General features: G+C 44.5%; 7 protein-coding genes across 7 annotated transcripts; 3 read left to right on the top strand and 4 right to left on the bottom strand.

Moving 5' to 3' along the window:
• Nucleotides 1–240: 240 nt before the first annotated feature.
• I203_107979 (uncharacterized protein) lies at nt 241–1,930 on the top strand (the record flags this gene model as incomplete). Its single annotated transcript, XM_019148159.1, has 3 exons — nt 241–276; nt 382–639; nt 704–1,930. 3 exons carry the CDS (start codon nt 241–243, stop codon nt 1,928–1,930), a joined length of 1,521 nt encoding a protein of 506 aa, XP_019002392.1.
• Nucleotides 1,931–2,228: 298 nt separating this feature from the next.
• On the bottom strand, nt 2,229–3,458 carry I203_107978 (uncharacterized protein; the record flags this gene model as incomplete). The annotated part of the gene is made up of 1 exon (XM_019148158.1): nt 2,229–3,458. The coding sequence occupies one exon, from the start codon at nt 3,456–3,458 to the stop codon at nt 2,229–2,231; it is 1,230 nt and encodes a 409-aa protein (XP_019002391.1).
• Nucleotides 3,459–4,446: 988 nt separating this feature from the next.
• On the top strand, nt 4,447–6,466 carry I203_107977 (uncharacterized protein; the record flags this gene model as incomplete). The annotated part of the gene is made up of 10 exons (XM_065518301.1): nt 4,447–4,493; nt 4,571–4,701; nt 4,840–4,886; nt 4,967–5,137; nt 5,249–5,314; nt 5,415–5,492; nt 5,562–5,669; nt 5,738–6,092; nt 6,138–6,232; nt 6,368–6,466. The coding sequence occupies 10 exons, from the start codon at nt 4,447–4,449 to the stop codon at nt 6,464–6,466; spliced, it is 1,197 nt and encodes a 398-aa protein (XP_065372666.1).
• Nucleotides 6,467–6,670: 204 nt separating this feature from the next.
• On the bottom strand, nt 6,671–8,854 carry I203_107976 (uncharacterized protein; the record flags this gene model as incomplete). Its single annotated transcript, XM_019148156.1, has 11 exons — nt 6,671–6,875; nt 6,947–7,017; nt 7,094–7,431; nt 7,520–7,685; nt 7,766–7,991; nt 8,078–8,228; nt 8,299–8,412; nt 8,487–8,566; nt 8,636–8,664; nt 8,732–8,748; nt 8,818–8,854. The coding sequence occupies 11 exons, from the start codon at nt 8,852–8,854 to the stop codon at nt 6,671–6,673; spliced, it is 1,434 nt and encodes a 477-aa protein (XP_019002389.1).
• An 899-nt stretch (nt 8,855–9,753) lies between these two features.
• I203_107975 (uncharacterized protein) lies at nt 9,754–15,647 on the top strand (the record flags this gene model as incomplete). The annotated part of the gene is made up of 7 exons (XM_065518300.1): nt 9,754–11,135; nt 11,233–12,521; nt 12,616–14,180; nt 14,269–14,431; nt 14,508–14,630; nt 14,710–15,407; nt 15,483–15,647. The coding sequence occupies 7 exons, from the start codon at nt 9,754–9,756 to the stop codon at nt 15,645–15,647; spliced, it is 5,385 nt and encodes a 1,794-aa protein (XP_065372665.1).
• A 585-nt stretch (nt 15,648–16,232) lies between these two features.
• Nucleotides 16,233–21,685, bottom strand: I203_107974 (uncharacterized protein; the record flags this gene model as incomplete). The annotated part of the gene is made up of 19 exons (XM_065518299.1): nt 16,233–16,496; nt 16,605–16,875; nt 16,951–17,087; nt 17,153–17,739; nt 17,791–17,853; nt 17,907–18,090; nt 18,155–18,181; nt 18,239–18,430; nt 18,505–18,618; nt 18,680–18,833; nt 18,886–19,067; nt 19,119–19,254; nt 19,309–19,734; nt 19,810–19,900; nt 19,961–20,855; nt 20,925–20,981; nt 21,049–21,149; nt 21,290–21,431; nt 21,611–21,685. The coding sequence occupies 19 exons, from the start codon at nt 21,683–21,685 to the stop codon at nt 16,233–16,235; spliced, it is 4,098 nt and encodes a 1,365-aa protein (XP_065372664.1).
• Nucleotides 21,686–22,197: 512 nt separating this feature from the next.
• Nucleotides 22,198–24,476, bottom strand: I203_107973 (uncharacterized protein; the record flags this gene model as incomplete). Its single annotated transcript, XM_019148153.1, has 3 exons — nt 22,198–22,650; nt 22,711–23,232; nt 23,286–24,476. 3 exons carry the CDS (start codon nt 24,474–24,476, stop codon nt 22,198–22,200), a joined length of 2,166 nt encoding a protein of 721 aa, XP_019002386.1.
• Between the last annotated feature and the right edge of the window lie 445 nt (nt 24,477–24,921).

Raw genomic sequence — 24,921 nt, 5'->3', positions numbered from 1 at the left:
AAAAGAATGCAATGCTGATATGTCGTGTTATGCCTCGTTTTCTGATGGATCGATTGTTGTGTGATCCTCGCTGTGATCAGAACGTGTCAATCAACCTTCCTTACTGTATTGTCAAAGCACCTTTATCAGAATGATTGATGATGTGTTATCATACTTTCTTCCTTCCTCTCTTCTTCTTTTCTTTTCTTCTTCATTCTATATACAGCTCATTACTGTATTTCCCCTTCTCACCAGATCATCATGGGTTTGATAGCTATTTTCACGTTCGTTAGATGGGTGAGTCAGATTGAGCGAATACCACTCCTCAAAAAACGTACTACACTACCCCACCATGTTTCGATCGGTTGGCTGATCCTGATGTCCGACGTGTGTTCAATTCAGTTCGTTTCCCATCATACCCACAAACTACTTGGACCGAAACCAAAACCAGAACTAAAGGCGAATACAGATATCGATACTCGACCTTGGCGTCCACTTCCTACTTTGCCTGATGAAATTTGGCGAGATATCTTTTTGTTGGTCGCTGAACCGACTTACAATACTCCTCCATGCTGGCAAAGAGGTTATGACGGATACATGATGACTGGTGGAAACACATCTACCGGTAAAGATCTAGCAACGTGTATGAGAGTTTCAACAGTAAGTCGACTGACCCCACAACGTGTCTAATGATTTGACGATCTGAGCTGACGTTATCAAGTAGACATTCAATAGAGTCGCATCCGACATACTCTATAACGAAATTCCCACTTCCGACCCATATAGGTTCTTCTACGGTATCGATTACACACCTCCTAATGAGAATAGGAATAGGATGTCGAAGATCCAATGTCTGTCTAAAGTCAAGCGCATCTCCCTGGTATATCCTAAATCTTATTCGAAACCCACTCCATCTTTCTCAGGTGATTTCCAATGGATGAACCTCTCGATTTATAGGATGCCACAAAGTCAGGAAGATAAGAAGTACCTCAAGATGTACCTTCAAGCTTTGGATAGCGCATCACATGCGTATCAAATATTGGCGAAGATCAGAACGGAAGGACCGATGATGATGTTGGGAGTTGGAATGGGAAATATCGGAAATATCATAATTGGTAAAATGCCTTATAAGGCTACCGACTGCCTTTGGTTATTTAACAATACTGCTATTGGGAAATTATCAGGTGCCAAGCCCAAACCTTCTCTTGAGGATAAGATCGTCAAAGATTTACTGGAAAGGAAAGAAGAAATCTCAATGGGATTATCAAGAGAATTGTATTACATCACTTCGATGAGTAGGTATAGACAAGTTTGTTATCATTCGAATTTCGGTCCATGGAATTACCTTCCTCCTCCATCTCTCGATCGATTGCTCTCAAGAGGAGTTAGATATACACCGACGCAAATCAATATATTCATGAACAACATGGGTAAATTCTTCGGCAATTCACCATACATCGTTCAGGGTACCACGAACAATTGGATCATTTGTAAAAGTCTTTTCCCTTTTTATTCGGCTAATCAATGGACATCTTCGATCGATGAACAAGTCGGTCGTACAGTCGTTGAACTATTCAAGATTTTCCGAAACTATATCACCAAGTTTATCAAAAGTAAGGAATTTGCCAAATCTCAACAACGATCTCGAATAGGGCCAACCAGACTTAATATCATCCTACCTGTCAATATCAACTCCTTGAGGTTAGCAGCGAACATCCTAAAACATGGATCCCAGCCTATCGTCAGTACCACAAGCACAGTCTCTCAGAAAGATAGAATGTTGATATATAGCAGATTGGAAAGATGGTTAATGAACAAAGGCGTGGCGTATTATCATGCTAGAGGTTTATCTATCCATGTTAGAGAATCTACTGAAGGTAAACCCGTCAATTTGGATAGGACGGCAGATCAAATGGAATGTAGCTGTTGTGGATCGATTGAATACGTTTAAACGAGATTTACCGATAAGCAATGATGTGATCCTCTTTTGCAGTCCGTACCATTGTATTATGTGTTCATACGTTCGTGTATTGTATCATTCAATTTGCCTTGGGAGATTCCTAATTATGTACATACATAACGATATATACAGTACGTTACTCATATGAGGATGAATGAAAGACACATGCTTTACCCATTTTCCCTGTAATACTTGAATTAGTTACGGTAAGGATTCTCTCCGGTTATGGATTTTACAGTCATTGAGTCTCTTTTCCATAATGATCGACCTTCATCCTATTCGTACTGAATCAGATAGTGGGACATCTTCCAAACTCGCCGTATGCACAACATGCAGGACAAGTACCAGCATCTTTCATCCTCATCAATTCGGTTATCACACCTTTCTCTATAAGCTTTGGAGATTGCAGTAGGAATACTGGTCTGTTAGCCATACTGGCCTGGAGATCATTAGGCTGCCGCATCGAGATTGTTCGATCGATATTGACGGATGGGCCATATATCGGATCTAGCAACAGTAGGTTTATTCCTTGATTGATCACTTTCCAGTCCATGGTGGAATAAACTCGGATCCTGGTGGTTTTCGGTACACTTGTCTTTCCATACAGACTTTCGGAAGAAGCTGTCGGGTCAATGTCTCGTTTGCGAGTGAGTTGGCTGAGAGTAATTTCGCAAATCCAATTGAACACCCTAACCGCTCTGAAACGTTCATCATCGTCCTCTTCTTCTTCATCGTCTTCCCCTGGAAAATCTTCCAATACGATATCTTCTAATATCAGCCTGTTTAAAGTACCAGGGATATAATTTGGTATGCGTCCACTCCTTCTGTGTCTTGAGGTATAGTGTAAAGTGTAAGTATGTGGAGTTGACCCATGATGAGGTGACGAATCTGAGAAGTAGGAAGAAGAGGAGAATCCGAATCCCAAAGGTCCGTTGGAAACTTCTCTGCAGACATGTAAAGGTCTGATAAGCTTGTTGATAAGCTTCGACCAAGTCCGCGATATCAGCTCCAAGTCTTTCTTGCTGTGGATTTCAGCATCACGCATGAGTGGTAGGACCTGACGCTGTCTTTCAACCTGACGGTAGTGGTGATACGGTTGATGTTCTAAGAAGAACAATTTCTCTTTGTATCCGAAAGTAACAGTCTTGAGCTTCTTGAATAATTCCAACTTCAAGGAGTGATGCTGTTCATTGGACAGATGAAAACGTTCCATTTGTTTGATAGATTCATTGCAGCCTTCAATGAATTGGGATAGATTCGGTATGTTCTCCCAGTGATCCATGGAATTGGTGACAGTCATCCATTCGCCATCTTGATTTTGTGGGACTGAGATGTAATCGTATGCGAAATGTAAATGTCGTGTGGAATTGATCATTTCCAATTTGCATATCCTACGAGTTCCGCTTCCTGGGAGGCAATCGAGACCGTAGAATAATTGAGAAGGGTCGGTGATGATGATTCTTCGATACAATGTGGGAGTAACAGATGTGTGAAAGAACTGATCATTATCGAATAACATGACATCAGCTCACGAACTCCGTTGTGAGGTATCTATTTATCCACGATACACTTACTCTGCTTGTCCTTGATATTCTGTCCAGGTCTGGCGGTTCAAGATATTGCCAAACATTACTCCAGATTTTCATAGGTATTCTTCGTATGTCATCGCATTCCTCTTCCCGTGTCCGATATCGATCACATATGCTACAATGACATATATCCAATTGAAGAGGAGGAGGATTCTTTATGTGTCTATCACATATCGTGCATTCGCATTGGTCGGTCGAACTGTTTGTTGAGGAAGTGATTACTTTCGGAGTGGATATGTAGTTTCGAGCAGAGATCGAGCGAGCACATGGCTTTACATCTCTCTCTTCCTGACTCGCGGGTGGATTCAGTTTGATCTTCTTGCTTAGGTGTGCATCTTGATAGGATTGACTCATATCGTTCGGTCTGAATAGTGTTAGGGTCCTCAATTGCAAGATGATGTTAAGATGTCAGGAAGGCTCAAGAAAGAGAGAGAGAGAGTAACACGAGGATATAATTTTGTCAACATGCGCACCTCTGACATATACGCTCGCCTCGAACGCATTGACCTCGAAACTGTATCTCAGTCAGTCATCGACGATTGAGCACCGAGCATTGAGCATTGAGCACCTCATGAAAGATCATCGGCAAGACCATCCGAATACGCATCCAGAGCGACAGTGACCCACCTGTTTACCGTGATGGTCATGCAGAAGCATGCACCCTAAGAATACTGGTAGAATTTGATGTGGGACGACAAAGACCACAGAAGGATCCAGGCGAATATGAGTGATTTGCCACGTTGCGCACGGATCCCGATCACTTAGCTTTCCACTTGGTCATCGATAACAACAATCATCATCATCTTGCATCTTTCACTTTCCTTTCTATTCTATACTTACATTCCTCCACCCATCTCCATCCTCCAACTACTCTCATATATCTAACAACCTTTCCTTCCAGAGGGCAAGCCATCCAACATGTCTGAAGAAGCTTCTTCTCCCTCTTCCTCATCGGAAATCACCATGTAAGTCTCTCTCTAGATGATGTCATCCCTCAACTCGCATATGATCACCCTGGCTAATTCTATTGCGACATGGACAGCACCGTCAAAGGTCCATCTGAACTCAAGCTGTCCATGACTATCTCACCGGACAAGACAGTGCTGGATTTGAAAGAGTCAATAGCCTCGAAATCCGATGTGGAGAAGGAAAGACAAAGGCTGATCTATTCTGGTAAGTTCCATATCTGAACTGTATATTTTTATCTGTCTTTCTGCTTCCCTCTACCTAACGCGCTACATCTTCCTTCTCCCGCTGTTACTTCTTTCCGCTATTGATGAGCTGTATCTGATGAATAAACATCGTCAACAGGTAAAGTACTCAAAGATGAAGATACGATATCATCATACAAGATCCAGGTAAGCTGTCAGGTTCACTTCAGCTGGGACTTGCTACTCAATACGATGAGGTACAGATAATCTGATGCGCCTTCAACCAGACCGGACATACTATACATATGGTCAAAGGCGCAGCCAAGTCCAACACCCCAGCGACCACATCAACAACGGGCGGATCAAGTTCTTCAGCAGCTTTACCTCGATTACCTCAGATGGGAACTGGATTGAACGTGGGCAGTAATCCGATTGATAACGTCGAAAACATCCATCATGTGAGTTGAGGTATATCCTATTATCGATAAACCCAACTTCAAGATATATCAACGGACGGAAGATTACCCTCACGCTCAAAAGCTTATACTGATGTGGATTATGTACTATAGGGATTAGCAGGATTTAACCCTTTTGCTGGTCAACCTGGCTTAGACAATATGTTTGATCCTAATGCTGTGAGTGGATTATCTTTTCAAATCACATGGACACCAGCAGCTGTCTGGATTGTGGTGACTTCGTGCTCCCAGGAAAGCTGATGTTTATTATTACTTCCAGATGACTGGAATGATGAATAACCCAGATTTCCTCAGATCAATGGCTGATATGATGTCTCGACCAGAAGTCTTAGATCAGGTATGTCTCATATACCGATCGGTCCAAGATGATCACTCAGCCAACTTGACGTGTGCATTTCATACATAGATAATCGCTTCCAACCCTCAATTACAATCTATGGGACCCCAAGTCCGACAGATGATGCAATCCCCCTTCTTTAGACAGATGATGTCTAATCCTGAGACTCTCAGAGCCGTAAGCTTATCTTCTCGTCGTCGACGTCCGAAGGAGATCGAAAGCTTACGCCTCCGTTCGATAATCAGATGATGCAAATGAACGCTTCGATGGCTGGACAAGGAGGTGCAGGAGGACTAGGAGGATTCAACCCCTTTGGTGCAGCTCCAGGGGCCGGTCAAACTCCACAAGCAGGCAATAACCCTCCTTCAGATCCGTTCCCCAATTTATTCGCTCCCAACGCCCCAACTACCAATACCGACAACAACAACAATAATAACAGTCAGAATCCTTCAACTCCATCTGGTGGAAATGCCCAACCTCCTAATCCCTTAGCCGCCTTATTTGGCGGAGCAGGTGCAGGAGCAGGTGCCGGTGGACCTGGTGGAGCTGGTGGCAATCCCTTTGGATTTGATCCTTCGTTGCTTTTCGGCGGTGGTCCTGGTGCGGGTGCTGGTGCTGGTGGAGGTCAGGGGTTCGGTGGACTAGGTGGATTTGGCGGGTTCGGTGCGCCTGCTGCACCAAGGGATGAGAGACCCCCTGAAGAGATCTATGCGACTCAGTTAGGTCAATTGAACGCTATGGTGAGTTATGACTTGGGTCATTTCATCTTGTCCTTTCGTACCTAGCATTTAATTTTACCTAGCATTTAATTTCGGTTCAATGTTCGATAATTCCCTCAAAATACAATATGCTGATATACAATGATGATTCATCAGGGTTTGTGGGACGCTCAGAAGAATATAAGAGCTTTGAGATCGACAGGAGGGAACGTAGAAGCTGCGATAGAGTTGATCTTCTCTGGGCAGCTAGATTAGATTTAGGTGAAGCGAAGGATAGACAATCCATCAATCCTTTTATACTAGTTTTCTCCTTTGTTTTGGTCTGAAAATCATTTTATGTATGAGAAGCAGTCTTATGATGAAAAATGCATATGTGCCCTATTATGTACTGTATTGACAATTAAACAAAGAAACCATTCCAATCGATAACTACATCTTATATAAAGCAGTATTTTCTATTTACAGATGTTTTGGGATAGGAGGAGCTTCACCTCTCTTTTCAGCTTCTGCGGCTGCGACCCAATAAGATCCTTCGGGGTAAGTGTACTCCTTCATCGATTCCTCGTACATGTCGATGGAGTATCCACCTTTAGGATCTAATGGGACGTTGTATCGACCTTGAGAGTTGATAGATACGGGGTACAAGAAGTGTTCGTGTAAGTGACTAAGGAACGATTCCAGTACACTTAGCATGTGGTCTAGTAATACACGGTAAGATGGATAGGCTAAACTTACTCAACGAATTCCAAGACGTTTCGTTCCATTTCACCTGATACGCAAATATAATCAATCAACGATAAGTGGATCTGATCATATCCCAAAAACGTCAATCAGCATACCGTGCGAGGACCTTAATTTTGAGATAATTATAACTTGGCTCACGACATATTCACACAGACCGACACCTCCCGCATGTGGACAAACGGGTACACCATACTTGGCGGCCATGAGCATGATTGACAACAGTTCGTTCACACCTCCAACTCTACATGAATCAATCTGACAGACATCTATAGCATCAAGTTGTAACAGTTGTTTGAATACCATCCTGTTGTGAGCGTGTTCACCAGTTGCCACACCGATGTTTATCTCTTTGAGGGCTTTTCGGATCGCAGCGTGACCGACGGCGTCATCTGGGGCGGTAGGCTCTTCGATGAACCATGGTTTGAGAGGTTCGAGCTTTTTCATATATTCGATAGCTTGAGGGACGTCCCATACCTCTATAACAGCCAACACATTGCTATTAGCCCTGATCACCTCCAAAAAGTGGTGTTGGATAAGTCGTTGTGAGATAGATGATAAACTCACGGTTGGCATCTACCATCAAGACACAACCTGCTGGACCGGCATTCTTCCCTTCGATAGTTCGAGGTTCGATCACTCGACCGGCAGGTAAGTTTGCTTTGTCGTCGATGATCGATCGAATGAGTCGTCCTCGTCGGAGATCATCTTCGGGATCAGCACCGACCTTGAGCTATAAGACATATATATTTCCAACCGTCAGCTGACTATACTCTTAGCCAGACATAGTGAGACGAGTAAGAATCGACTTACCTTGAAATGGTTGAAACCTTGATTCAAAGCTTCCTTAGTCAATCTCACGACCTTTTCATCAGAGTATCCTAACCATCCGACCGAAGTGGTGTACGCAGGATAACCTTTCTTGATAACTTCCTCTTCTCTTGCCTTCTTACCGGCTTCCTTCTCCTTGAGGAGAGCTAAAGCTTCTTCCTTGGTTATGGCATCGGTGATATATCGGAATGAAGTGGCTTTGACGAATCTACAAGACCGCAGTGACAGTTGTCAGTATAGACTCTTTCTGAGAATTGATCAAATGATCTAGGTTTAGCTGTTGCAAACACTCACTGTTCAGGTGTCCAGTCAACTACCAATTTCCATAATGGTTTCTTCTCGTGTTTAGCGAGCAAATCCCATACGGCATTGTTGACTGCTGCAGTAGCGAGATGGATAACACCTTTCTCGGGACCCAACCATCGATGTTGAGGGTCAGATACGACTAGATATTCCAATTTCGTCAGCTAAGTTGACTGGAATTTCCTGAGAACAGCAGCTAGCCGGCAACTTACGGAAGTCGAAGAAAGCACCCATATCGTTAAAGATAGGATCTAACTCTTTACCGACAATTCGGTTTGCGATTTGTTCGATGGCATAACACACGATGTCGTTACCTCTACCAATGGCTATAAACAGATCCCATTGTCAGTATATTGTTTCTTGACTTCAAGTACCCAGGCTGGAATACAAGATGACTTACTAAAGGTCATACCTTGACCTTTGAGGTCAGAGTTGGTCTTGAGTACGATGTAGGCAGCAGAGTAATCACACTCTTTGTTCCTACGCACCATTCATGAATCAGCATACAGCTCGTGTGACAGACATGGCGGTAAGGAAAAATATACTCACATGGCATCGGTACCATCACCAGTGACGTTCTACGGGTCATAATCAGATCAATACGTGATTGCACTCTTCAAGGTGTGATTGACCTCGCGAACTCACGGTGGGGAAACGAATGTCTATGAAAGAGAACACAGCTCATCAGCTAACGTCTCAGACACCTTGTGCGTGTCATTGAGAGCACTCACCATGAACGGAGAACTCTGTGATCTTGAGACCAGACATGGTGAACAGTGATTATGCTAGAGTTATGGGAGATGGGAAGGAGCTGTACAGTGGTAGATATCAATATGAAGGAGGGGGAACAAGAAGATAGATGTCGAGGTGGATACCCTGTGGTATTTGTACAAAAATCCAGACTGTCCACCAGGTGGACATCCTTCTGAAATTCATTCATACACCTACCTCGAGGCTGTAACCACGAACTGAAGTCGGCCCGTCGTTCCCCGGCCCGCTGATCTTACGTATCTGACACGTGCACAAGCCGGATCATTTGCCGGGCTATCCGGATGATGAGGGCTGATCGTCGAACAATGCCACGTCATGTCACAGAAAGACCGAGATCATGATGGTACCTGAAGTGTTTGCCCTGAGAGGACGATCAAACTTCTTTATTGTTCATGAGGATGGTTTTGGATCAACTTCTTATTGTTCGCTTTTTTAGGATCGGATACCATACTATACTGCAATCACTCACATCGACAGAACTATGTACAGTGTAAGATGGGCTGAGGGCAAGATGTACACGGACACGACAAGGAAAATGCATGTATCAAGGCGTGTTATCGTCAATGCACTTAGCATGTAATGTCTTTCTTTTCCGGTTTATCTTCTCATTTCAACGTTGATATATACTGAGAGACTAATCGTTATATGACTCTATCCCGCTCACTCTGACATCTAGTGACCCACTCACCTCTGACAGATTATTCACCTCGCATCAAAGGCTTACAGTGCCTCATAACGCACCGCAACCTCAACATTTCAATCAACGTCATCCATCACACACAAACGTTGAATCAACTTCTACCTCCTTGCTGCAAAAAACGCCCGAACTTAGTTTGTACCCACCACACATTTCGATCGATCCGACGAGGGGTACCGCGTAGCAACATTACTTTACCATGTCATCTCCATCTCATACTCCTCCTTCTAAACGTTCATTACGTTTCCCCCCTTCTTCTTCTCGAGTAAATCCACCCAGTCCTGCATTCTCACGTCCACCATCGATAACGACTTTCACGAACTCACGATATCCACCTGTCTCCTCCACATCCTCTGGGACTGGAACAGTACGAAGTTTAACGACACCCTCTCCACCGAGGTATATACCTTCGACACCACCTGGACAGACTCGAACACAGCTCACATCGCCTACATCCACTTTGACTCGAGCTGTCAATACTGCCTTACCACTCTCACCCTCTAGCACAGTATATTACTCATCACCTCCATCAGCTTTCCCAAGTCATTTCGAATTGCCTAATCAGGATTACTCTCACGATCAAGATTACGAACTTACACCTATCACTCCTAGAAGGGTCCCACCTGGTATATCCGAAAGAGAATCACCTTTTCACGATAGACATTCGATCCAACGGTATACCCACAATCACGGTAATAGAGCACCGGATATGGATATAGATGATGAAGATAATGTGGAGGTAATCAATGACGATGGATATGACCCATTTAGATATTCCGAAGTTAGAGTATCTGGTGGAAAACAACGTACCATGCCAGGATATCAATTCGCATCATTATCGCCTAGAGGCCTGAACGAGAAAGAGGAGAAATTAACTTTTGGTCCAATGTTAGATGATCTAAACGAGAAAGATAGACCAATATCCGAATATAGAAGATCTCTTTACCCCTCTGCTACACCCATACCTCCTTCAACATATGAAAATCATCCTGATCGTTTACCATTCAATTCACAGGAAGATTCAGGACCAACGGATAAATCACTCTTCTCACCTACTTCTTCAACTTCTTCAAAATTACCAAAAAATCCCATCGATCCTGTCCGACCGACTTTCCGAGGATTATTTGCCCTATCCACACCAAGGGAATATCTCATATTCTTAATACCAGCTATCATATTCTCGATACTCTCAGCATTAATCGCACCATACATGTCTTTAGTGATAGGAGACGCGTTCGCCATCTTTGCTGCTTATCCGTTCTTCACGGAACTTGCTACAGACACCGATAAGAGTATTTTGAAAGATGGAGTAAGAGATACGTCCCTGAAGTTGACCATAGCCGGTATACTAGGTGTGATATTCAATTATTTCAAAGGGACATTCTGGGTCTGGTATGGTGAATCCGTTGCCGCCAAATTGAGGGAATTGGTGTATGAGGGTGTACAGAATAAAAGTATGGAATGGTTCGATTTGGGAATGGGGATGAGGGATCAGGATCATATTGACGGTGGAGAGATGGGCACAGGGGAGGAAAAGAAAGAGGCCGTTGGTGTAGGTGGATTGATGTCGAAATTTACCAGGTCAGTGAATCCCATATCAAGTGCTCAGATACAAACTTTCTTATCATTTTCTTCTGTCGAAGATATCATGGACTGAAGGTAAATCCTCTTCTCACAGAGAGACAGATGATGTCCGACTAGCCACAGCCATGTCATCCGGTGCAGTGGTGATGAACCTTGCGACCTTCGCTCTATGTTTTATCCTAGCGATGATCAAAGCTCCCATCCTAGCTCTTGTCACACTCTCCACCATTCCACTGGTGGTCCTCACTCAAATCATCACCCAAGTGTTCGCTGCGCCACTACACGCTTCCGAACGAAGGGCATTCGCAGAAGCCTCTACCAATGTCGAGCGAGTTACATCGGCCATCTCCACAGTCAAAGTACACAATGCCCAACAAGCCGAGGAAGATCGATTCTTGAATTTGATCGGTAAAGGTAGAACATCATTGATCAAACAAGGTCTGGTATGGGGTATATCAAGTGGAATGACGGATTTCCTATTACTTGGAACGTTTGTTCTGGGATTTTGGTACGGCGCGAAGATTGTTCGAGATGGTAAAGCATCAAGTGGAGATGTTATGACTTGCTTTTGGGCTTGTCTCTTTTCCGCTACATACCTTCAACAGGTCGTTCCCCATCTGACGGGAATAACCAAAGGTAAAAATTCAATGGCATCTTTATTGACGATTATCCGAAATGATCCAACGAGAGAATCGATCGTTGCTGTTGGCGAGAATCCTTTCAATTCACCTACTTCACCTTCATTCCCTCCTCTACCGCCCACCACGAAGACCGCAAGAAATGGCATATTCGGGAAGAAACACACAAAAAGCCCAAAACGAGTTAGTACTCTACGAGGTATAACACCTATACGTTGTCATGGTGAATTCAACTTCAGCAATATATCATTCTGTTATCCCTCCCGACCTGAGAATCTCGTTTTGAGAGACATATCTTTATTTATACCACCGGGAGAAACGACATTTATAGTAGGTGGAAGTGGATCTGGAAAATCGACCATTGCTCAAATCCTACTGAGGTTGTATAAACCCCTAACGGGCGAAATCATAATGGATAATCAAAATTTCAGTTATATCGACATGGAATTTACACGAACGCATATAGCGGCTGTTCAACAAGGCTGTATATTGTTTGATATGTCCATACACGATAATGTCGCTTTGGGTCTGGCTGGTTCAGGAGGCGATAAGAAACCCAAGGATGTAAAGAGAGAGGAGATCGTGGAAGCTTGTAAGATGGCCATGATACATGATTTCATTGAGTCATTGCCTGATGGGTACGAGACCAAGATTGGTTCAGGTGGGAATAGTTTGAGTGGTGGTCAGAGACAGAGATTGGCCATTGCCAGAGCTAGGATAAGGGACCCTACGGTGTTGATACTAGGTAAGTAGGAGGACAACAGCTGGACGACCGTGACTTCACCCTTCCTTGAAAGGGTATTAATGCTGATTGTGACCCGTATAATATCCATTCACAGACGAAGCGACCTCAGCCCTCGATCCCACTTCTCGTATTCAAGTATTTCAAAATCTCAAGAGATGGAGACATAACAGAACTACCATCGTCATCACTCACGACTTATCTCAAATCATGTCAGATGACTTCGTCTACGTCATGTCCCACGGGGTCATCACCGAACAAGGTTTCAGAGTAGATCTGATGAAGAAGTCCAATGGGGTGTTTGCTGGAATAGCTGCCGAACAAGCCATCACACCTTGCCCTACCAAGCGGATATCAGACGAAACGAACTGGCAGCAAGGATTGGAGGAGATACTGGGTATGGAGGGCGAGTTCGATATTGAAGAATTGATAGATGAGAGGAGACAATCGTTTAGAGCTAGTACACCCAACTTCGCCAGGATAAGTGCTATAGGTGGAGGTGGAAGTGGAAGACCCGGGAGTACCTATATGGATATACTGGATGATTACTCGGCTACAAGATCGAATAATCATAAAATTATCCAAACTCCTGGGTCAAGTAACAGGTTGAGTAATGCTCAGAAGAGCTTGACTTGGACACCCGATGACCTCGTTAGATCAAGAGCACCAAGTAGATACAGTGTTAGTAGACCTGAAAGTAGGATGTCGAGGAGATCATCATCATTCGGTATCGATCAATCACCTCATTTGACGATACGATCAAGTTTCGAAGGTAATAGAGTGAGACCCAGTGTCGAATCATCCAGAATACTCCACGCACAAGCTCAGATCACCATTCCTCCACCTCAGACTCAAGATAATGGAATGCTCCACCCGGGATGGACAGAGAAAGATAGTCCCGCATCACGCACATCCATCTCAATCCGACAAAGACAACAGCGCACATTGAGTGAAAATCTCGAAGACGATCTGAAACCTTCCTCTTCCGACGCTAACAATGCAGCAATCACTACATCATCATCGACCGTACCAGTTTCAGCTTCAATACCAAGCATCGCGTCCCTGATCAAACTTCATTTTCCTACCTTGCCCAACAAATACCTTCTGCTTTTAGGTTGTCTAGGCTCGGTAGGACACGGAATAACTACACCCGTATGGTCCTTCTTTCTCGCCAAACTGATGCAAATCGTCGGTTCAGGAGGTGTAGATACCCACTCTCTCACGAAGTTCGGAATGATTGTACTTGCCCTATGTGCCGCACAGGGTTTATGCGATTGTCTAGCGGAATGGGCACTTGTTTCATTAAGTGCAAGATGGAGTTATGAAATTAGGAAAGTGGCATTCGATAAGATGATCAAACAGGATAAATCATTTTATGACGAATCGATCAATTCATCTTCACGCCTAGTACAAATTATGATCAAAGATGCAGATGACGCTAGGACACTAATGTCCCAAGTTATAGGCAAAAATGTCACGGTCATTACGATGATTGGATTAGGTCTGATATGGGCTATGATAGTTGGATGGCAATTGACTTTAATTGGATTAGCACTAGGACCTTTGTTTGGAGGGTTTCTGGCATTCAATAGTTGGATATTGGGTAGGGTGGAAATCTCTCATAAGGCTGGGAGAGAGGCTGTTGCGAGGACTTTTTACGAGGTGAGTTAGATGTGAGATCTTTGATCTGATATTTCATGGATCTTGAAAAGATGTTAGCGGCGGTTGACATATTTGACTTTATGTACAGAGTATCGCGAATATCCGAGGCATCCGAGCTATGGCTCTTGATTCGGCTTTCCAAGCTAAATTTCAACAAGATGCCACCAGAGCTAAGCAGCTGGGTGACAAGACCGCTTGGACGTTGGCTATGGGTGGAGCTGTTGCAAGTGCTTTACCATTGTTTGCTCAAGGTAGGTCAAATTGTCTGGTGCTTGCTTCTTCTTCATTCATACATAAAGATCCGATTGCTCACTTTTGTTTCCGAAGCTCTTATGAACTACGCCGGATCAGAATTCATGATGAAGAGAATAATGAACTATGAACAAATGTTACAGGTTTATAACCTAGTTCTGTTCAGTTTAACTTTCGGTTCTGGTATGCTTGATTTCAGTGAGTATTATGTATTCAATCCCGGACTAAGGACAACTTGAAATGAGCTAAGACTGATTATATATGTATGATCTTTCAGTCCCGACAATGGCGAAAGCTCGGATCGCAGCTAGAGATTTCAACCGACTGTATCTTCTAACTACTTCATCGACTGACGAGTCCAAGGGAGATCTCAGATTTCCAATTAAGGGATCAATCAAATTCGATCACGTCCAATTTTCATATCCTACTCGACCTGACGTACCGATTCTAGAAGATATATCATTCACCCTCAAGCCCGGAGAATGCGTTGCGATAGTCGGTCCAAGTGGGAGTGGGAAATCGACAATCTCATCGCTCATTCAACGTCTGTACACCCCAACAGGTGGTAAGATTGTGCTAGAAGATAAATACGATTTACAATCTAGTGATATCAGATTTTTAAGAAATAATATATCGGTAGTTTCTCAATCCACCAATTTATTCGATCAAACTATCGCCGAAAACATCTCATACGGTCATAGTCTCATTACTACAGGAGGGGAGTTGCCGATAGGAGAGATACAGAGATCAGCTAAATTGGCTAATATACATGAATTCATCATGTCACTTCCGAAAGGGTATGATACAAACTTGGGTGAAAATGCAGGGTTGATATCAGGAGGTCAAGCTCAAAGATTACAAATTGCCAGAGCATTATTTGAAAATTCGAATATATTGATTTTGGATGAATGTACGAGTGCGTTGGATGTGGATAATGCGAGGATGGTTTTGGATACGATTGTAAGGATAAAAGATGTGGGTGCGGTTTCAGATTCATATAGTATTCTCAAGAAGGATGTGATGATTGATCATTTGACTTTTGATTGTTAGTCCCGAACAACTATCTTCATCACTCATTCTACTGAAGCTATGAGACGATGCGATAGGGTTATATGTCTTGGTGAAGGACGGGTGGTAGAAGTTGGGACGTACAATGAGTTGTTAAGTAAAGGTGGATTCTTTGCTCAATTGATGTCAACAGGTGAATGGGAATAGACTTGCTCTCGTTTCAATACTGCATCTGAAATCTTGTTTCGCTGTTATTTTGTTTTTCGATTATGGTTTATCGTGCTCTGCTCTTATCTTATATCACATATCCACCGCTTTTCTCCCAACTTAGTTGCATATAACACATGTTACACTCATCTCTTCATAAATCGAACCAAATCTAATGCACATCGTTGTTCCCGCTTGATTGATACTGGCACCGATGATGAAGGACTCAAGAGGACTGCTTGTTATACACATTGGATTACATGACATGATATGTTATATACAAAGACATACATGTGTTGATGATTACTGCCAGTCGCTGACTGAGATCAGCTCATGCGTGCCTACAAAAGAAACAAATGATGTTAATGTCGAGATCTTCGTTCAAATTTATATACAACTCGTCGATACCTTGTTTCTCGTGAAATATCGTAACATTTTCTCCTTTTCTATTGATTTTCCATTTTCTGTTTGAGGTTTTCCTCTTTTCGTTGCAAATCATTTCCCCTTCGTTTGAAGGTCACTCTATTCTTCTCGTGACGCATCCTCCTATTCATCCACCAAAACCTACTAACCTTCCTCGTGCCCCTAATCCTCACCATCTCCACCAACAGCGAATAACCTCATGAGATCCCTTATGCTCAATCTGCCCAACCTTCCAGCAGCACCTTCGCCCATCGCGCCGTCCGATAACGCTTGTTTCTCTTCTTGTAATTTCATAATTCTCTGTTCGACAGTATTCTCGATGACCAGTCGGTGGACGTGTACATCTTTATCTTGACCAATACGATGAGCTCGATCAACAGCTTGGTTTTCTGTGGCGGCATTCCATGCTAGATCCATGCAAATCACCTATGACTTGTCATCAGCAAAGGGCATTGACAAACAGAAACATGTAGGCACAGGACACAGAGAGTCTTTGCATCTTCGAAAAGAAAATGAGAAATACAGATCACTCACATGGTTGGCCGCACAAAGGTTCAATCCCACTCCACCACATTTCAGCGACATCAAAATGACTTTAGGAGAGTTCGGTTTATCCTTGAGTGATTCTCCGAAATCTCTCAATACCTTCTCTCGCTCATCTTGCTTCATACTTCCAATATATCTGACGTGATTGATGCCTTTTCGAGTGAGGAACAAGGAGCAAAGCTCGATAAATTGGACAAATTGTGAGAAGACGATGATCTTGTCGGTGGGACTTTTTTTGTCGATTTCATCGATGAGATCACTACCAGATGATGTAGACAGCGAATCAGCTTCGAGCACATGAGAGCACATGAGAGCGATAGTCAACGAAGCTTACCCAAGTTTCTTCATTTTCGTAGAAGGAGGGACATCTTCCATGGCCAAATCACCAGCAACATCTGCAAGGGGTTCTTCACCCTCACGTTTCTCGATGGTCTTCTTCTTCTTTACAAGTCTAGGTTTGACATCGCCAGTCTACGCATAAGTTGCCCGTTTAGCTCCATCCGATACAAAAGATACTGATGAGTGCGGGAACTCACAGCCTTCCTCTTTCCTTTCCTGTCTCCCTCCTCATATTCCTCTCCTTCTTCATTATGCTCTAACTTGGCATCGATATCGTCGTCTACTCCATCTTCCTCAGCCATATCACTCTCCTCATCCTCCTTGTCATGTTCCATGAACGCATCTGCTCTGAACACCCTTCCTCTTTCGATGGGACCACGACATAATGGACAAGCCCTTCTACCAGCATGTATATCGGCATCAGCCAGATCTGCATTGTTCGCAGCGCTGTTGAAGACATCCTGTAGACATGGTGCGCAGAAAGAATGAAGACATTGAGTGATTCGTTCGTCGGTGAATACGTCTGAACAGATGGGACATTCCTCTTCTCGCGATACTTCAGTGTCGTCAGATGCAGCATCGTTAATCTTGGCTTGTCGTTCCGCCAATTTCTTCTTCATCTGTTCAACCACTTCGTCGCCCAAGAGTGTTTTGGCCCGAGCGACTTCAGCGATATCATCGCTCTTCACAGCATCAACACCGGATAGGAGATCTTCGTCCGATACGAGTACGTCTCCTTCATGGGCACCGTCGTTGGGATTTCTTCGAAGAAGCCAGGGATGACCTGCGACACGATGTTAGCTCATTATGCGCAACGATCAGTAACACAGCTTACAAGTGAGCTGTCGAAGCCTAAGAAGCATGACAAGAACGACCGAGTAGTGCTTCATGACAGTACCTGCAGGTCATACATTAGCTTCAATCGACGAACGGCCAAAAGAGTGAACTTACCTTTCTTAAGGTAAGAGTTGAATCTAACCTGGAACCTATTTTCAATAGCCGTATAAATCTGTCTCTCGTCATCCGTGAAGCTGAGTTCGACCACGTTGGTATATTTAGGTTTCAGCTGAAGAAGCTTTTGACCGTTGAGTTCGGAGTCTTTATTCCTTCGAATGCAGCAGGGTCGGATCAGAGCCTGGAGACACAGTTGCAGACACAGTCAGCTTCCGAAAGCGATGCGAAAACCTTATTCAGCTCACCTGCATACGCTTGGTCGCGAGCTTGGGCTTTGTCGAGATGTGTCAGTACATGGAGTCTGCCAGAGACATTGGACTCAAGCTTACTCGTCTTTTCTGGACTTGGGAGATGTGGCCTCTGAAGTGCTCCCAATGCGCCGCAGGGGAAATACTCAAGAAATGGAGATAAGGAAACATATCGTCTAACGTGTTAACGATAGGAGTACCCGTCAGACACCATCGAAGATGTGATTTCAGAGCCCAACAGGCTTTGGTAGCTCGAGTAGCTTTGTTTCGGATCTGCATGAGAGATTTACAATTCGATTATATTAGCTTGGGCCTCGAATTTGGAGATATACGAATAATCAGCTCACCTGATGCGCCTCATCAAGGATGATTCTCCACCATTGTACTTTGAATAATGGACCTTGTTTCTTGACATCCCTATAGTCTTCTTCTTCATCGCTACCTGCCTTCTTGCGCTTTTCCTAGATGGAAAAGACCCAACATCAGTTGATGCACTCGACAAATGAACACAATTGTCCTCACTTTTGGTCCTGCTTCAGCGACCAGAGTTCCGTAAGTGGTAAGGACTATATCATATTGCTTCAGGTTGTGTTGGCTCTTCACCCTCTTCGGCCCATGATATATCAAAACTCGAAGAAAGCCTGGAGTGGTTTTCGCTTCGATTTCGGTCTTCCACCTATTTGAGCGTTGTCAGTGGACTTCCTATAATTGAGCATTGATGCGCTTACTGATGGAGAAGAGCGAGGGGTGCAATGATGAGTGTAGTTTTCATTTTAGGATCTGCGCTCTGATGACTAGCAATAGTAGCGATTGACTGAACTGTCTTTCCAAGACCCATGGCATCGGCATTAATACCACCAAGGTATTTCTTATCCTTCTCTTTCTCGATCATGAAGTCGACACCGAGGATCTGAGATTATTATATGAGCTGAGCCAAGCTGAACCGCGATAAGTGACTCACCTGATGAGCCATCAATTTGATCTTCAAATCTGGAAGACGGTCATCCATACTGTTGAGACCAAGTCGATTGAGCGATTCTTCAACAGTTGTGTCCTCGATGAAATCTTTGAGGTTCTCGTCAAAGAAGGAATGAAGGCTGATACCACTTTCATCAGCACATGAGATCAACATTTAGCAGGCTAAGACATACCCTTCTTCAGTCCTTGGTCGATCATACTCCTCCATTCTACCATAGATGTCTCTCATCGACATGTCATCATCATCATCTCCCGCGGCATACATCTCATGAAGAGGGTAAAGTCCACCTAGTCCTGGTGCAGGAGGAGGCCCAACATTCCATGCTCCAGGCATGTCGACACCTGCATAACCATTGTGCTGTCCGTTCATTATGGCGTTCGGACCAGGTTGGGTGGACGGTCCAGCTGCACCGTTGAGTATTGGTTGGTTGACAAGCGACGGTGGACCTCTATATCGGAGTTGGGGTAAGAAAGCAAGTAAAGATGGGGAAGGTGGGAAGTATTCTCGTCGGACATCTCGGTTGCCCATGAGAATAGCCAAAACCCTTAATCGACCGTTGACTAATAGTGAGAGGTCGGGCTTGACGATACATTGGGCTCTACGAGATCACGTCAGCTCAACAAGTAAGATCAATGGCTGTGAAGGGTCGTGATAAGATAAAACGAAGACGTACTGGACTTCAGGAGAACGAAGGTATTTCGCTTCCAGATCATAATAGGCGATGTTAGCACCATTTGGTAGAGGTTGCGCAATCGCAGCGATGGCTATATTGGGTCATCAGCATATTAGTATAAGATCATATCCCAAGAACAACAGACACTAACCATTTTGGTTAGGTAAGGCTGGATTCGAATTGCCATTAGCAGGGGTGGGTTTCTTCTCTCTCTCCTCTTCCAGCATCATCTTTATCTTCTCTTCCGAAGATAGCGCTTGAATCCGATTAGGTTCGGAGTTGGTCTCCTTGTTCTTTCCCTTATCTCTACTTGAGCTCTTGGAGATGTTGCTCAAAAACTCGTTGAATGTTTTCTGTTTCTCCCCAATACTGGACCCACTATCGTCTCTTACCATCTCAATCCCACCTTCGATCTCGCTTTCAGTCTTACGTTTTTTATTAGATTGAGACAGGGTAAAGATCGGTGCGAGAGGGATTCGGGTGTTGGAACAGGTACGAGCGACAGCTTTACCCTTGCCTCTATCTCTAACCACCATATCCTCCTCGTCGTCGGAATCGGAAAGTAAGATTGGGTCATCTTTGTTGGTGACTTTTCTGTATTCATCGGGTATCTCACCTTCGGATAAGGGTATGACACCATCGTCATCTGAATCTTCCGCCAATTCGTCGAACTCGTTCTCGTCATCCGATGCGGGAGAGGATCCCGACGATATGCTGATCACGTCTATGGGGAGCGAACGACTGGGTCGAGTAGGTGAGGAGGTGGACGACAAGCTAGGTTTCTTGTCGTTGTTATCAGTAGACCACTTGAGTGGACTTCTGGAGGGTTTCGGTCGATCCAACATGCTGTAAGGAGATGGAGTGGAAGACGAGGGACCGGCAAGAGGGAGGTTATCCAGGATTGAGGATCTCGATGGACCCGGTTGGGAAGGTTCAAAAGGTTTTGTTGTTCCCGAGGAACAAGAAGGGTATTCGAAAGGATTGGGAGGTCTTGAAGAAAGAGAAGAAGAAGAGAGAGAGTTCGGATTTCGTTGGTTATTTATACCCTTTGAGATGAGTTGGTTGAGTCAGCTTGACGTGTCATCATCCAGGGTTGGATCAATCAAATCACTCACCAGTCTCTCACAGCGCACAGACCTCGCCCTTATATGATTGGCTTCACGACAATGGTCCTACGTAAGCCATCAGTGGGGATCAATCAGCAAAGCAAGTCGTACCATACATGGCAGATCAACTCACTTGATAGTTGGAGAAACTTCCAAACCCCTCTTGTCTCCCTCCATCTGGTTTATCAGGATCAGCAGCGAGGATGATATCTTGCCAACAGAGATCTTCCATGCCTATGTCAACGGTCAACGTCGGATGTCAGCATACAATTCGACATTGTTGATACTAGAATATAGATCGGCGCGACATCATACGTTTACTTCTGTAGTACTGGAACTACATGAGTAGACTCATGGGTCTATAGTCCACTCACAAGTGATTACTCCAAAACCATTCCCTCCTATATCACTATTCTTCTTCTTCCTCGGATCCGCCAACTCAATGATGAAATTGGTATCATTCGGGAACCGTTCTGTATGTTTTCTGAACGCCGACAGGTAGAATGTAGGTGTGGGCTAATATCATATCAGACAATAATATCATTTATCATTATATAGTCCCAAGTAGCAAGAAGGAGGAAGGGATGAACAGCAGCATATCAAGAGGATTCGGTTCTTCTCCTGTCACCCTTGTAGGGATATAACATGCATAGAATGTTCGGGACGGATCAGAGCATTTCTGTGAAGAGACCCACCCTGTTGGGCTCTTCATCTAGCCCCAGAGTCTTCCTCGCAAGCTCCTCAATAGTATTATCACCCAGCGCCGACATCTTGTCGTTGCTTCGTTTCCTCCGTCACTCCAATGAATTAATTCGATGATTGAGGTGACTCGCGTTTCTCCCACAGTCAAGCGAAGCTTGCAAAGACTTCAAGACCCGGGACGCCCTCGGGGTTAGCGAGATATCAAAGAAAGGGATGTTAGGTGTCGGCAAGGAGCGGAGTAGGATCGTAATAAGGAAGAAGTTGGATGAGGTGAGGAATTGCAATCAATTTTCCTCCGAGTCTGGCCAGAGACGCGACTGGTAATGTTCAACTCGACTTGATCTCACTCACACCTTATCGGGTGATATGTGGGGAATTCAAATAAAAATACAACTATGCATCAATTTTTTTTTTGATATTCCTTCTTGTCCATTCATGTGCATGCGAGATACTGTTCGATTATCATACAGGTGATAGTAATGACAACAGGATGTACATCGCATATCAATGCAAGTATGCGTATAGTATAAATGTTATGCAGTGCAACTAGATATGTATGTACAAGATGATTATACTTGATCTACTCATCATCGCTTTCCCCTTCATCATCTTCATCTTCACTTTCTTCAGCTTCCAAATCCAATAACCCCTCGTCATCATCCGATTCCAGAACGTCTTCTTCACTCTCCTCATCATCATCATCTTCGTCCTCATCCTCATCTTCTTCATCAGACGATTCGTCTTCAGATCCAGCAAGCATATTGATATCCTCAATCTCACCATCCTCACCCATTTCGATAGGTACATCATCCTCATCATCACTTTCACCTTCAATATATACCTGGCCTTCACCCCCTTTCTGACCCCCGTTCAACGCTGATTGAGAAGCTGCTTCGGCTGCTAATCTGCGCATCTGGATTTGAGCCAAAGCCAAGTCTAATCGACCGGATAAAGTCGAGAGCGGTTGATAGGTTTCCAATCGAGTTTGCAGTAACTTTGATAAAGTAGCAAGATGTAATGGTAAAGAGGGCATCTAGATACGCAAATGTCAGACGCTGGGAAACGCGAGTAAGAAAGGTTAAGTTGTACTCACAGTCATGAGCAATGCCCCTCTTTCCACCAAAACACCCTTAACCCATTCAACCGTACCTCGACCCTGCTGTTCATTCTGTACTGACCCGCGACCACCACCACGTTTGTTCACAGATTTGCCTTGACCTAATCGTTCGACACAAGCTTTGAGTAGTGGTAAAGCGAGTTGAGCAGGCATCTTCCGTATGGTGTTCCGTATCAAGGTGGGGTTTCGATGAGAGAGACAGAGTGTTAGAAGTGCAGGATCGGAAGTATGTAAAGCTTGGACCAATACTCGAGTAAGAGAGGCGGCATTGACAGGACCATCGAAAGTAATTTCAGCTGAAGGCTTGGCCTTTGTTGTTGAAGCTTCGGTCTCAGCGACGACTGAAGCAGTGCCATTCGGTATGGCGAGCATTCGTTCGCCGAGAGAAAGATCCGCCATATCTACGTCAGTGGGTAGTTTGGATGCTGCTTCGTCGGCGTCGGCTGCAGGAGCTTCAGTGACATTGGCAGGTGCGGTGAATCGCTGTATTGGCATTGTCTGAAATTCTATCTGTCAGCTGATTTCGGGAAATTCAGAATCGATAAGCTCACTGTTGATGAATTGACATCTCCAACTAGATCCTGTGAATCGCATTTGACCACTGTCGATGGTCTGAGACCACCTTCAGGTAGCTCGTAGACCGCTCGAAGCCACTTGACTCTTCCACCACCGGTCATCCGACCACATAGGAGAGCGCCTGGTGCACCTTCATGCCCAGCAGCGAAAGCCACTCGACAAAGTCTTGACGTGCGTTCGTCTTTACCTTCGACGAGTTTGACAGTGCTTGGCTTTGAGTCGGATTTCGGACGAGAGAAGTCCAATTCATTGGGAAGATGGAATAGCGATATCTCGCCTGAAGCATGTAAGACGGATAACAAGCTTGAGGAGGTTGAGAGGGAATGGGCGGAAGATAAGGTCGGCGAGGCGTATTGATATGATAATTTAGGTGGCGTTTGAGGGGAGAGTATTGTATACTGAGATATCGTGCGATCATCTTCTGATACCACCAAGAAGGACGAGCCTTGCTCAGAGGTGGGAAGAGGCAGTATGGAGCTGATGGAAGTGGTGGATGCAGGGAGAGGAGCAGAGGAGTATGTAATCTTTGTGGAAGAGAGGTCGAGGTGGAACACCACTACTGAGAGAGTGCCGACAAGGACTTGCAGTACCTCGGGGGTTGATGAAGGCAATATGGCTAGAGCCGAAGGGGAAGCAGAGGATGAGGGAAGAGTGAAGGTATGTGATACGCTGGAAGCATCGGCAGATAACACCAAGATAGATGAAGAGGTAGCGAGGATGATACCATGTTCATCTGACCAGGCTGCAGTAGCTGGCTGAGGAAGATCGATCGTCCGTATTATTTCTCCTTTGGAGGGTGAAAAGACTGCCAGCTGACCTTTGGTAGAGGTGATGAGAATAACTTCCTCATCGCCAGTATCAGGAGGACCGGACTTTCGACGTTTCTTCTTTTTGCTAGCAGCATCGGAAGAAGGTGTGCTGGTCCAAGTGACTGTTGTGGCTTTACTTGCGCCAGCAACTTCCCATTCGGAAATGACTCGATCAGCAGCGACGTCCCATACTTGAACCTTGTCGGCTGAACCGAGAACAGGTGATGCCAGAGCGAAGAGCGTACGAGAAGGGTTGAAGGAAGAAACGGAGGATGACGGGGGAGGGGAATGAGCGATTGGCTGTTGAGAGTGTTTGGGTCGCGAAGGACCAGCGACGGGCTGTCGTGAGGGAGCCATCGTGGGAGAGCTTTGTGACGTATAATTGTGTTCCGTCAGCATCATTTTCATGATTCGTACTTGGGAAGCAACAGGTAACAGGCGATAATGAGTCAGATTTGGGTGCCCGGATAAAATGGGTTTCGGGCCTTTACACCAGCTTTTTTATATGTAAGAAGACCGTCGTGTGTGATCATCATTTATGGGATGAGTTGTAAGGAATATTAAGGATGGGTTGATTGGTAGATTGAGAGAACTCCAGATGGTTGGAGATGAAACTTACATTTAACTGGTTCTGTGCTTATATTGGAGGTCGAAAATCGATGACAATTTTCGTTCCTGTATCACTGTCAAATATGACCATTCAAGAATCAGCCAACATATCTTTCGATCACTTCTTGGATAGAATGTTGAAAGTATGACAAGAATCAGTAAATTAAAACAGCCATGTTTTATCAGCAAATTA

The sequence above is a fragment of the Kwoniella mangroviensis genome, chromosome 3 (genome assembly GCF_000507465.2).
Source record: "Kwoniella mangroviensis CBS 8507 chromosome 3, whole genome shotgun sequence".
Lineage (NCBI taxonomy): Eukaryota > Fungi > Basidiomycota > Tremellomycetes > Tremellales > Cryptococcaceae > Kwoniella > Kwoniella mangrovensis.
The sequence above is the reverse complement of the archived record's forward strand: the minus strand, read 5'-3'. Positions and strand labels throughout refer to the sequence as shown.